Raw genomic sequence first — 14,492 nt, 5'->3', positions numbered from 1 at the left:
CTCTCTCTCTCTCTCTCTCTCTCTCTCTCTCTCTCTCTCAGGTAAGAGGAGGTATAAGCGTCATGAGGTGGAACAGATCCACGGTGAGGTCAGGAGGATGTGTTCTCTCAACAATGTGCTCAACAGTCAGAGGAGTTTTGAGCACGTGCAGAAGATCCTGCGTGTGAAGCGTCTCCAGCGCCAGGCTAAGACTGGCAACAACGTCGTCAAGAGGCGACCTGGTCGCCCCCGGAAACACCCTATTGATGAATCTGAACCCACCAGTTATGGGAGGGACGAAGGGAGGGGCTTCGGGATGCCAGTGTTGGAGAGGTGTGTGGACCTACCGGGTAGGCGGAGCTTAAGACCAAGTCCCATCCCCCAGCCTCTGGAGTTTTCCAATCACGACTCTATCTCAGTGGCCATTGAGACGGTGGTGCACCGAGCACGCTCTCTGGCGCCCCCACCGGCCAGAGGAAGGAAACGCAGGGGGAGGTGCAGGAGAGAGGAGGGAGGGGATATGGCCTTCCACTAGCCAATCAGACAGCATCACAGTTGCAGATAGATAGATTAGCTCTGGCCTATCAGAGAGCTGGTGAGAGGAGCCAACACTGGCCAAATGCTGCATTCAAAACCAAGTGGGAAGGTAGTATTTACCACATACGACTGGAAAAATCCACGCGAARGCCTCTCCAACTGGTAATTACTAGTGGGAAACGCAACTATCATCCCTGTGCTCTGACTTCTCCCACATGTTGACCTCTGACGTCACCTAATAAGGAAATTACCTCGATAACACCATTTTCAGCAGATAAATGCAACAACAAAACATTCTTTATAAAAAGCTATGGTTTTAACACTATAATTTGTTTACAAGCACGATAGCGGTACTTTTAGTTCATGGTTAACGAAGCTTGTTGGCCATTAGTCAATCAGCGTTTCTSAACGAGTTCAAAGCATGTGAATGCATCCAACTGGTAATTTCCACTTTACAACTGGGTAATTACCACCTTCCCACTTGGTGATGAACACAGCAATAGCAGCCAAACAGACAGCAATGCTGGGACCACCTCTGTGCACTTTGACCTATTGGCCTGTCTGTTTCTCTTCTATGATTGGATATAAGGAGAGTGACTGCAGTAGGTCTCTATGAAGGAACYTTAGGAGAGGAGTAGTGTTTAACTCTGAACGAGTTAGGAGGGGAGGAGTGTTGCACTCTGAATGAGAGTGCCACTGAGGACGAACAGTGACTCTTATCATACATGTATGTGATACAATGATGCGTACCGTCTTATAATATGATACTGTATGGTACTTTATGCTACAATATCTGATACTATATGGCACTCTTTGATAAGATACTGTATGATACTATGGTAATATACAGTATGAAATACTATGGTACTTTATGATACTCTTTATCTGAATGTGGCACGAGCCATGTCTTTACCAGCAGACTGGGGGTGGTGATTGGTTAATATGATACTGTGCAGCTCTGATTATTTTTTTGCCTTCTCTAATGAAGCTAGTTAATGACCACCTACCTTACCCCACTCACCCTTTTATCCCTCACCCCTCAGACCCACAGGATCTAAGACCAGTAACTCACCCTACCCACTAACCCTTGTCCTCACCCCTAGCCCTTCTACACCCTCTCTACTCCCCTGCCCTGTCCTGGGRATGGATACTTTAAAGGCAATATGTTGGACTGAGCTTCCCTGGCTGTAGGTCTCTACAGCTATGGTCTAACTGTACATAGGAGCATCCTCCACTTTCAACCGCCTTTTACCGCGGGGAAAACAGCCTATCTACATGTACTGGCTTATATCAAATAGAAGTGTTGTACAATAGACCATAAATGTTGGGATTGTTGTTTTATTACCAAAAATAGATCTGGATGTGACTCAAGACCTGTTTGTTCTCAGACTGAAGGAACCACATGTATTCATTCATTTATTTTGTGTATGAGAAGGCCATCACACACATGGAAATATCAGGCGTGTTTGACGAAACCTTGGTTTTAATGCACTATATAAACATACGCTTACATTTAATCAAAGTCAGCACTTACATGCTTGTTCTAGCCTTACGTTTTGGCCTTGACTTCAATGGTGAATATCCATTCAGAAACATGTGCATTAATTTAATCAATTTGAATATGCAGGACGCTCAGCCAATGGTGTCAAACCTAAGCCCAAGTCTGAGATTTGATTGGACAGTGAAGCTGGAGGAGGGTTAATGATCAGTGCTTTGTAGTGAGTGTGTGGTACTCTAAAGATTGTGTCTGAGTAGTGGTCGAAAAATAACATCACACAAAATGTAAAGATTGGAATAGGTTAACCAAAGTCTCAGAGATATGTGTGTTTCACAGACTTGTCAGGTGTGGGGTTGTCAGCATTCTCAATCTGCAGTTAAACACACCAGCTAGCTATCATGTCTTCAGTGTTTCAGAAAATACCAGTGGGTCAGTATTTCATTGGGGACCTGTAAATGTAATGTAAACTTGGGAAGCCTCTCCTCTCTCTGTGAGGGTCTTGTCAGCTCCAGCAGTTCTGCACGTGCCTTATGTTTGTTTCTTAAACCATCACATCTCATTTTGGGGGAATTCAAAATGGCGGAGAAGTTACTGCGATTGAAACCACGTACTTATGATTGTGCATTTACGACACGTGTGTCTTAGCAACCACAACACGGGCACTACCTGTGTCCCTTTGCAGCCATACGTACAACAGGCCTGATTCCATTTCAGTTCCAAGCCCCTTGTGCTCACCCTGGCTCTTTGGAGTGAACAGATGTGAACAGGCTCGGTTAAGCACTATGGGAACGAAAAATGGATCCATCACGTACACTATTACACACATCCAGTCCTTTCATATCTGAGCGCTGCGAGCAACAGAGGTGGAAAGGGGCCCTGAACTTAAATGGAACCAGGCCCCAGGCTGTGGACAGGCTGTGCCAGGGGAGTTGTATTGGGAACCATGCTGTCTTACGTAGTTGCTATGCATCAGGTCTGGCCTGGGCTGTCTGAGGAATCCACCCTTCCACAAAGACAAATAAGTGTCTTATTTACCCAATAAAACATGAAGTAATTTACCAGAAGTGTGAATAATATCAGTAATAATTTGTAAAGGGTTGTGCAGAAAGTGACTATCATTTCATGTCAACTTTAGTGGCTGCAGCTCCCTGCAGTGCTGCCTTAATCAGAAGGCAAGCTCCAGTACTGAAGTGTTTGAATGTTGTAAATAGTGTCTGTTTTGTTGTGTTCTGTAGTGTTCTGCCTGCATGGATACAAACTGGGCTCAGTTACGTACACTGGGATAGCCTAAACCTAAACTTATCTTAGACCACAGACCTATCTTAGACCACAGACCTATCTTAGACCACAGACCTATCTTAGACCACATTTGACATTAGAGCCAGCAAGACCCCATAAGTCAGTCCCTATCCATCCATCAATTAGAATGTTCGTCAAACAATCATCGCAAGGTTGAGATCCCAGGGCCTGTGCCAGCCTAAGATAGTGTCTCTCATTGCACTTCAGCTAAGACCAAGAACCCTCATTGGCTAGCAGCTATACTCCCCTGAGCCAATGGGTGCCTAGTGCAGCAGTGTGTGCGTGTGTGTGGGACGTGCTCAGAGGGCATTACCAAAAATACACCTGTCCTTGTCAGTGTGTGTGTCAGATCACACACTGCGCAGAGACTGAGCCTGAACTGGATCTCATAACCAAACTACACCTTTCACAGGAGTCCTGGATATCTCTAAACCTTTCTAGGGTCTGAGTGTGATCTACATGCAGTCTAGGATTGGTCTAAGGAATCTAGATGTAGTCTAGGATTGGTCTAAGGAATCTAGATGTAGTCTAGGATTGGTCTAAGGAATCTAGAATTGCATCTAGGATTGGTCTAAGGAATCTAGATGCAGTCTAGGATTGGTCTAAGGAATCTAGATGTAGTCTAGGATTGGTCTAAGGAATCTAGATGTGGTTTAAGGGGTCTATAGGCTTGGCAGCTCAATATTCCATGGCCGGTCTCTGATGTTTGAGTTAAAGCCACTAGGATCTGTCTGTTTCTCTCTCTACCAGCCGATGTTCCGGTGCCTTCTACAGCTGACTAGTATTGTCCCGATCCTCTGCTTTAACGCTACACGAGACCCACCGCGTGGTCCAGTACAGTCCCGTATGGTCAAGTTGGGTTTTGCGGTCTTTTGTTATGTACTGGGTTCTGTATTCACTCTGGTCCAACTGTATGACTGGTATGACTCCAGGTAGAAGTTTACCCAACCCTAAATCCTAATCTTCACCATCAGGGGGACGAAGGAACATCTGGTCCTGGATCAGTGGTTAGGGAAGACCTCTACCTCTACACTGAGACCAGTCTGACCAGTCCAGGACAGCCACAGGAGCTGAATCATACTGCATGCGTCTCAAATCACAGCCTACATAGTGTACTACTACAGAACCTGTTCAAACGCAGTGTGCTGGTATGGAGTCATTTGAGAAGCAGCCAGTCTCTACTAATATGTGTAGTCGTTGACATATATGTTATGTTTCCAAGCTTTAATGTTGTTCAACGCTGAACATGCAGATGAAGCGTCGATGAGGAAACCAATAAATGTACTTTGCAAGAGCACAAAGTGAGCTCTTAACTGTGTTGGCATATTTGAGTTTGTATACATAGTGTATTTGGACCTTTTTACTAGAGTGGGTTTTCCTTTTTTTGCATGCTCCACTTGATTGTATGCATTAAGATTTTAGACAAGCAGAGAAGTTGACTTTCAGTTGCATTTGGAGCAAGACTTGTACATTGTTTGATATGTTTGTTTTTGTAATGGATTTGTAATTCATAAAGCATTTTTGTACATTGTATGAATATTAAAAATGGCAAATATTTGACATGTAGACATAAGTAAATACTTAGATGCTCATGCATATGCATATATCCTTCTTAGTATGTATGTGTAAATGTACACATATTTTGTATTTGCCTTCACTCATATACAGATATATGTCAAATGCACATATACATGCAATATACTGTATATGTATAGCCATGTCTGCTGGCATGCTTCTGGTCATGTTCACTTATCATGATCTTGTAGTCTTTATTTTCAGTTTTTTTTCCTCTTTTCTCTGAGGAAAAGCTCGTTCTTTTGCTACCGTTTTCCTGGCTGGCCGCATTGGGCACTTATTAAGATGAAATTGAACTTGTTCATGTTATTCATTGTGTGAAATAATAAATGAGTTTATTGAAAGCTGATGATGTCATTGCTGTGTTTTTTTGTTCTTCGACCTTTCCTTGAGGTAACCTTCCACATGGAGACATGGGTTTTGTCCCAATTGGCACCTTATTTCCTATATAGTGCACTACTTTTGACCAGTACTCTGGTCAAAAGTAGTGCACTATATAGGGAATAGGATYCCATTTGGAACTTCCCCATGCTGTAACCTTCATCAGGGAGAATGGAACATTCTTCAGAAATCTTAATGCCATACAGGAAAGTGTTATTATGCGCCAGATTATACAACGGATAGTTCTGGTCCCGGATGCTGATTGGCTGAAAATGTGTTCCAGGTGTGATTTATGTTGTGATAAACACACCCGACCCCTACTCTCCACTTCCGCCCCGTTTTACGTGTCTCCCCCTGTGAGTGTAAATTAGATGGCTGCAGTAAGCTGTGCAATGCTGCAGAGCCCCAGTATCGTGTTTTTACTAGGAAGCATCTTATCACGTCCTCTGACACTTACATGCACGTTTTCTCACACATTGTCACGTTACATTCTCACACACTCTTCTAGCTTACAGAGCATCACGCACATATACACACACTCAGACACTCTTAGTCTCTCACACACACATTTTCCCCACTATTAGCGTAATCTACAGAGTATACCCTCTACTGTCTCGCTCTCACTCTCTCTCTCTGTTAGCTCATCAGGAGCTGTGCAGGGTAGGCTGGGCTGCAGGCCACTCTGTGATTGGTGTAGGCTGAGAGGGAAGTGCCTTACCATTGGCCGCGGCCACCTTGTAAAAATCTCCTGTTTCCATGGTTGCAGTGTGAACTGCCCAAATGTGCTCTGTGCGTTTGGTGTAGTGCTGATCAAAATGTTGGCACTTGTGTTGTTGCGCTTAAATCAGTCCTATTTGATGGAACTCGGAGCTGCAGTGGTGTCACACTTATATCACTCCCCTCAGGAGCCCATGTGTGAATGCCCACCATGCTGGCACTGTTCAGCAGTACACTCCTCTTTAGGCAAATCTAGGGGGCAGGCACCTTACGCATTTTAAACAAAAAACCTTAACCCTAAGCCCAGATAAAGGACACATAGCTCACCAAGTTTTTTTCATTCATTAATTCCCCATAGCGATTTAGTGATTTCTAGCATCTACTGACTACCACAACTCTCTCCACAGATCTAACTACATGAAAGGTTGCACAGTGAAAGGACAGATGTACCAAACATTTGCGTATGTGTTGAACTAGACAGTAAAGGTTAAAATACTGTAATAATATGCTCCGTCACCACAGACTGTTGATGTTTGGCCACTATGGAAGGTAGGCCTGCTCTCTAGCACAGTGCATCCAAAATGCCAGCGTATGGGACCTGGTCAAAAGGGTGCCATTTGGGACACAGCCATTTGGTCCACACTGGACTCCCTAAAAATATGTCACTTCGCCCGTCATAGTTGTATCGAAGACTGTCCCTGGTCCACACAGCTATGGCAGAGACTGGAGATGACCTCTGGTGGTGAGAGATGAAACTACACCCTGACTATTCCTGTCCACAGCCCGACACACAAACCAACACAGCAAGGCAGTGATTTGAGTATATCTGTATAGATTACAGACGCTTACAATCGTCATCTACTTTCCTTCAACTGCACTGACCAGAAAACATGGGATAGGTGAAAGCAATATGGTGGATGGTCACTGAGTAGATGTTTTTACTTGTCCAGTTCTTTCACACGGCCTACATAAAGGACAGGAAGCCATGTAAGAGAGAGTGGGCCTCTTTGAGCACCTTTGGGTGTGTGAGTCACACAGTAGTTATTCCGCATAGCCTGTAACACTGTACAGATCTGGAGGAATCTGCTCTGCATAGAGATGGCCTCTGTTGCCACGGTGACAGTATGACTCATGGCAGTTTTGTGAGTGAAGCTGTCTTTTTAGTATGACTGTGTGTGTGTTTGTGTGTACTTGCATAGTCCGTTTGTGTGTATATGTGTGTGTGTGGTGCATTTCTACCTTTGTTCATTTGCTGAGCCTTCATTAGCAGATCAGTTTAAATGTTATTAATGTTCTCAGCATTTAGTTAATACATCTCTTTAGTTAGGGTAGCCTACTTAATCTCTCTATTTTCTCTCTCTCTCCTCTATTCTCTCTCCCTCCTTCCTCTATTCTCTCTCTCTCCCTCCCTCCTCTATTCTCTCTCCCTTCCCGTCTCTCCCTCCCTCCTCTATTCTCTCTCTCCCCCCGTCCCTCACTCCCTCTATTCTCTCCCCATCCCACCTCTATTCTCTATTCTCTCTCTCTCTCTCTCTCGCTCTTTCTCTCCATCTCATCCATTCAGTCCTTCAGCTATGTTAATCAGCTGTCTTTCTGTCAGTGGTAATTCTCTAGTAGACAAGTCTATTATACCACAGAGTCATATATTATTAATGATCCCCCACAGGGAACACACACATGCACCCCAGCAGAATGAGGTTCGAAATAGAGATGTTTCCCCTCGGGGGGCGGGCTCAGAGAGGGGGCTGCCAGTCAATCAGCAGTCAGATCAAACAGATTAGCTCATGATGTCATGCGCTGTCACACCCTGATCTGTTTCACCTGTCTTGTGCTTGTCTCCACCCCCCACCAGGTGTCTCCTATTTTGCCCATTATCCCCTGTGTATTTATACTTGCATTTTCTGTCTGTCTGTTGCCAGTTCGTCTTGTCTCTTCAAGTCGTCCCAGCGTGTTTTTCCTCCAGCGTGTTCTAGTCTTCCCGGTTCCGACCTGTTTTTGCCTGCCCTGACCCTACGCATGCCTGCCGTTCTTCGCCTGCCTGACTCTTATTAGGATWACTGATCTGTGCCTGTCCTGGACCTGTCATTTGCCTACCCCTTGTATATAATACATCTCTGAGACTTGAACCATCTGCCTCCTGTGTTTGCATCTGGGTCTCATCCTGTGTCGGTATAGTACTAACTGGCCATGACTGACCCAGCAGACTCGGACCAGCTCTGCAACGCTGTCTCCCTGCAAGGAGCCACCATTGGAAGACACGAGGAGCTACTTCAGAACCTTATGGAAGGACTCCATACCTTGGCGGAAGCCATGACCAGGGTTTCAACTCATTACCGAAGCAATACCCCAGACTATCTGTCGGGSAGCAAGCCACAACAGAAACCTCCCGGATGCTCAGTAACGCGCTAACAGCGGTGCTTTTCCCCAGCCTACCCCGGCTTCCCAAGAACCCCTCTTACCTCCTCTGGAGCGCTATGTTGGCGATTCTGGAACCTGCTGGGCGTTTCTCTCCCAGTGCTCCCTCARCTTTGAGCTGCAGCCCTCGTCGTTTCCTTCAGATCGTTCGAAGATAGTGTATCTCATTACGCTGATGTCTGGAAGAGCGCTCGCCTGGGCTATGATGGTGTGGGAGCAACAATCCGCCATTTGCCTACGTCTGGAGGATTTCGTACGGAGGTGAGGAAGGTGTTTGATTATCCGGTGCCCAGGAGAGAAACGGCTCGGAAGCTACTTCAACTATGTTAAGACTTCCGTAGTGTGGCAGACTACGRGGTAGACTTTCGCATGTTGGCTGCCGAGAGTGTCTGGAACCCGGAGTCCCTGGTTGACACCTGTCTTCATGGATTATCGGAGGAAATTAAAGACGAGCTCGCAGCTCGGGAGTTACCCATGAATCTCGACTCCCCATAGCCTTGACCATAAGGATTGATGGATGCCTAAGGGGAACGCAGGAGGGAGAGGTCTGTTCTCGGCCGCACTCGCTCGTCCATGGTTTCGCCTTTGCTTCCGAAGAATTCCAGAGATAATCCGAAGTCACCCAGGTTACCTCGGGAATCATCAGGGACTGGCAACTCGTCTCCTCCAGAGCCCATGCAGCTGGGGGCTAGATTGTCTCCTACTGAACGTTTACGCAGGCTGAGCTCCAACAGTTGCCTGTACTGTGGTACTACAGGACATTATATATCCACCTGTCCAGTAAAAGGCCAGGCTCATCAGTATGTACAAGTACGCTGGTGGGCCATACTGGGAGTCTCCAAACTCTCATTACTTGTACTCCTCTCCATGCTATCCTGCTGTGGAGTGACTGGTTTAAATCCCTCTGGGTGCTCGTTGACCCTGAGGCTGACGAGAGCTTCATGGACGCTATCCTGGTATCTGAGCTGGGTATCTCCACTCAACTCCTCTCTATTCCCATGGATGCCAGAGCATTGGACGGATGCGCCATTGGCAGGGTCACTCACAGTACAGTTCCCATTAACCTGCGAATGTCGGGCAATCACTGAGTCCATACAGTTTCTACTAACACCTCCTCATGTTCCTGTGGTTTTGGGATTTTCATGGCCCCAGAGGCACAACCCCCTGATCGACTGGGCTACTAGTTCTATCCTGGATTGGAGCCCGTTCTGCCATGCACATTCCCTTAAAACGACACAGCCTACCCCGGGACGTCCTCCTGCGGGCTTGAGAAAAGCCTTGGATCTCTCCTCTGTTCACGCAGAGTACAAGGACCTCCGGGAGGTTTTCAACAAGGCTCGCGCCACATCCCTTCCGCGGCATCGTCCCTAAGATTGTGCCATTGATCTCCTCCCGGGCACCACCCCGCCTTGGGGGTGGCTTTATTCCCTGTCTGGCCCAGAGACCAAGGCCATGGAGGAGTACATTGAGGATTCTCTGGCTGCAGGGATAATTCGTCCTTCTGCCTCCCCCTTCTTCTTTGTGAAAAAAAAGGACAAAATCCTGCACCCGTGTATCAACTACTGGGGCCTCAATGACATCACGGTAAAGGTCCTGGAATGGGCCATTCCGCTAACCTTACCTGTCATCCGGCTCCCGTCAGACCATGGCTTTCATCCGACAACGATTTTGGTGGCCCACCATGGTTCCTGACATCTCCGCATTCGCACTGTGTGCACACTGAACAAGACTCAGTGGCAAGCTCCGGCTGGCCTCCTTCAACCACTCCCTGTTCCTCACAGCACCTAGTCCCATATATCCCTGGACTTTGTCAACCCCCCCCCCCCCCGTCAGATGGCATACACCACCCTCCTTATGGTTGTGGATAGGTTTTCCAAAGCAGCACATTTCATTCCCCTTCCCTTGCTCTCAGCCAAGGAGACGGCCCAGCTTATGGTGCAGCACGTCTTCCGGATCCATAGACTTCTGGTCGACATGGTCTCCGAATGTGGTCCTCAGTTCTCGTCCAGGTTCTGGAAGGCATTCTGCACCCTGATTGGGTCATTGGCCAGCCTGTCCTCCGGGTTTCATCCCCAATCTAACGGCCAGTCGGAGCAAGCCAATCAGGACCTGGAGACAGCAACTCATGTGGGTGGAGTACACAAATCGAGTGTTCCTTGGGTTACCAGCCTCCGCTCTTCCCTGAGCAAAAGGAAGAAGTCAGCATACCCTCGGCCCAGATGTTCGTCCGCCGCTGTCGACGTACCTGGAAGAGACCCCGGCTTCTCGCTATCATCTCGGGCAGAGGGTATGGCTCTCCACTCAGGATCTGCCCCTCAGGGTGGAGTCCCGTTAACTTTCCCCCCACTTTATCGGCCTTTTCCCCATCTCTAAAATCCTTAGCCACACTGCTGTTCGTCTTCTGTTGCCCCGCACCCTCCATATACATCCCACTTTTCATGTGTCTAAAATGAAACCTGTCTCATAGCCCCTTTGTCTCCTGTTTTTGCCTGCCCTGACCCTGAGCCTGCCTGCCTGATTCTTATTAGGATTACTGATCTCTGCCTGTCCTGCCATTTGCCTACCCCTTGTATATAATACATCTCTGAGACTCGAACCATCTGCCTCCTGTGTCTGCATCTGGGTCTCATCCTGTGCCGTTATATATGCGCTTTGGTTTCCCTTTGACATATACACTGCGTTTTGATTCTCTACCTGCCTCACCATATTGCATTTGCTCTTAAAATCATTATAGGCCTAAGAGGACTAGAGGGAGTTTCCAACATATTTCTTAGACCAGTCGATTCCTTTTAAATATCTGTACAGTACATTTTGGGTGGAAGGGTAGAGATTTGGTGGTGTGTATCTCAAACCCAGAATGGGCTCTGCTCCTCATCTCTTCTGATGTCAAATTGTTGGTTATAGATGTGTCCAGTTGTATATTGTTTTCACCTCTTCAGATTAGGGAGAGTAGAGGAGGAAGCGTGTTTAGATAATGGAGATGCACCCAGTGTGTGGGTCCAGCATAGGTCTCTGAAGGGTGGCCACTATTTCTTCCCCTCTCTCTCTCTCTCTCTGTTCATCCGTCTATCTCTTTATTTTAGGTGTTCTTCGTAAAACAATGCAGGGCAAAATTAGAACTTTTTTCTCTTGGCAAGGCTTTGCGGACTTTTCTGAGTGCCTCATATGTATGCCCTCAGCTCTCTCTACCAGTGAAGATAATCAATTCCAAATGTGGCAGTATGAGACGTTTTTACAGACTATAGTCCTATTGAGCTGCACTTCTCTATAGATGCTTTACAGGTACTTTACTACTGTAACACTACTCTACTGTTCTATGGTCTTGGTTATGCTACATAGACAAACGTCTTTTACACAGACACTTGCACGCACACGAGTACACAAGTGTTACAGATGTCATGTTGCTTCCTTAGTGAGTACCACTCCCCATTGCATTCAGAAAGTATTCAGACCCCTTCCCTTMTTCCACATTTTGTTATGTTACAGCCTTATTATAAAAAGGATTGACTTGTTTTTWCCCCCTCATCAATCTATACACAATACCCCATAATGACGAAGTAAAAACATGTTTTTAGAAATTATTGCAAATTTAGAAGAATAAAAAAAMATCACATTTACATAAGTATTCAGACCCTTTACTCAGTACTTTGTTGAAACACCTTTGGCAGAAAATACAGCCTAGAGTCTTCTTGGGTATGATGCTCCAAGCTTGGCACACCTGTATTTGGGGAGTTTCTCCCATTCTTCCCTGCAGAGCATCAAGCTCTGTCTGGTTGGATGGGGAGCGTAGCTGCACAGCTATTTTTAGATCTCTCCAGAGATGTTCGATTGGGTTTCAAGCCTGGGCTCTGGCTGGGCCACTCAAGGACATTCAGAGACTTGTCCCGAAGCCACTCCTGCATTGTCTTGGCTGTGTGCTTAGGTTCGTAGTCCTGTTGGAAGGTGAACGCTCTGGAGCAGGTTTTCATCAAGGATCTCTCCGTACTTTGCTTCATTCGTCTTTCTCTTGATCCAGACTAGTCTCCCAGTCCCTGAAAAACATCCCAACAGCATGATGCTGCCACCACCATGCTTCACCGTAGGGATGGTATTGGCCAGGTGATGAGTGGTGCCTGGTTTCCTCCAGATGTGACGCTTGGCATTCAGGCCAAAGAGTTCAATCTTGGTTTCATCAGATCAGAGAATCTTGTTTCTCATGGCCTGAGACTCCTTTAGATGCCTTTTGGAAAACTCCAAGCGGGCTGTCATGTGCCTTTTACTGGGAGTGGCTTCCGTCTGGCTACTCTACCATAAATGCCTGATTGATGGAGTGCTGCAGAGATGGTTGTCAATCAATCAAATGTATTTATAAAGCCCTTTTTAAATCAGCAGATGTCWCAAAGTGCTATACAGAAACCCAGCCTAAAACCCCAAACAGCAAGCAATGCAGATGTAGAAGCATGGTGGCTAGGAAAAACTCCCTAGAAAGGCAGGAACCTAGGAAGAAACCTAGAGAGGAACCAGGCTTTGAGAGGTGTCCAGTCCTCTTCTGGCTGTGCCGGGTGGCGATTATAAGATTACATGGCCATTTAAGGCCAGGAGTAAATGTCAGTTGGCTTTTCATAGCCGAGCATTCAGAGGTCGAGACAGCAGGGGAGGTAGAGAGAGAGAGAGAGAGAGAGAGAGAGTTGAAAACAGCAGGTGCGGGACAAGGTAGCACATCCGGTTAATAGGTCAGGGTTCCATAGCCGCTGGCAGAACAGTTGAAACTGGAGCAGCTGCACGACCAGGTGAACTGGGGAAAGCCAGGAGTCATCAGGCCAGGTATTCCTGAGGCTTGATTCTAGGGCTCAGGTCCTCCGGGAGGGAAGGGAGAGAGGGAGAGAGAATTKGAGGGAGCATACTTAAATTCACACAGGACACCAGATAAGCCCCCTGGCACATAGACTATTGCAGCATAGATACTGGAGACTGGAGACTGAGACAGGGGTGGGTCGGGGGACACTGTGGTCCCATCCGACGATACCCTCGGACAGGGCAAACCAGGCAGGATATAACCCCACCCACATTGTCAAAGCACAGCCCCCACACCACTAGAGGGATATCAACAGACCACCAACTTACTACCCTGAGACAAGGCTGAGTATAGCCCACGAAGATCTACACCACTAGAGGGATATCAACAGACCACCAACTTACTACCCTGAGACAAGGCTGAGTATAGCCCACAAAGATCTCCTCCACTAGAAGGATATCAACAGACCACCAACTTACTACCCTGAGACACGGCTGAGTATAGCCCACGAAGATCTCCTCCACCGCATGAGCCCAAGGTTCTACCATCTCCACAGAGGAACTCGGGAGCTCTGTCAGTGACCATCGGGTTCTTGGTRACCTCCCTGATCAAGGCCATTCTCCCTCTATTGCTGAGTTTGGCCGGGTGGCCAGCTCTAGGAAGAGTCTTGGTGGTTCCGAACTTATTCCATTTAAGAATGATGGAGGCCACTGTGATCTTGGGGACCTTCAATGCTGCAGACATTTTTTGGTACCGTTCCCCAGATCTGTGCCTTGAAACAAARCTGTCTTGGAGCTCTATGGACAATTCCTTCAACCTCATGGCTTGGTTTTTGCTCTGACATGCACTATCAATTGTGGGACCTTATATAGACAGGTGTGTGCCTTTCCAAATCATGTCCAATCAATTGAATTTACCACAGGTGGACTCCAATCAAGTTGTATAAACATCTCAAGGATGATCAATGGAAACAGGATGTACCTGAGCTCAATTTTGAGTCTCATAGCAAAGGGTCTGAATACTTATGTGTCACGACTTCCGCCGAAGTCGGCCCCTCTCCTTGTTCGGGTTGTGTTCGGCGGTCGWCGTCACCGGCTTTCTAGTCACCACCGATTCATGTTTCATTTTCGTTTTGTTTTGTCTGTATTACACACACCTGGTTTCAATTCCCATATCATGTTCCTTATTTAACCCTCTGGCATACCTTTCTGTTCTGTCCGTGATTGTTGGTGTCTTAGTGGTTCGTGTAAGTGTTATTCTGTCTGTATTTTCCTTATTGGATTATTGCTTGCTTTTTATTGAGTAAACTCAGTTGTT

At 46.8% G+C, this 14,492-nt stretch overlaps 1 protein-coding gene across 1 annotated transcript in view; it reads left to right on the top strand.

Moving 5' to 3' along the window:
- The window catches only part of LOC111973704 (SET-binding protein), an 81,463-nt gene extending 76,226 nt beyond the window's left edge, over window positions 1–5,237 (top strand). Inside the window, exon 6 of the mRNA XM_024001086.2 lies at window positions 42–5,237. Coding sequence (XP_023856854.1) covers window positions 42–514 — 473 coding nt within the window. The 3' untranslated portion in view covers window positions 515–5,237. The remainder of the gene's footprint in view (window positions 1–41) is intronic.
- Window positions 5,238–14,492: the final 9,255 nt, after the last annotated feature.

Source organism: Salvelinus sp. IW2-2015, linkage group LG15 (assembly GCF_002910315.2).
Source record: "Salvelinus sp. IW2-2015 linkage group LG15, ASM291031v2, whole genome shotgun sequence".
NCBI lineage: Eukaryota > Metazoa > Chordata > Actinopteri > Salmoniformes > Salmonidae > Salvelinus > Salvelinus sp. IW2-2015.
The sequence above is the reverse complement of the archived record's forward strand: the minus strand, read 5'-3'. Positions and strand labels throughout refer to the sequence as shown.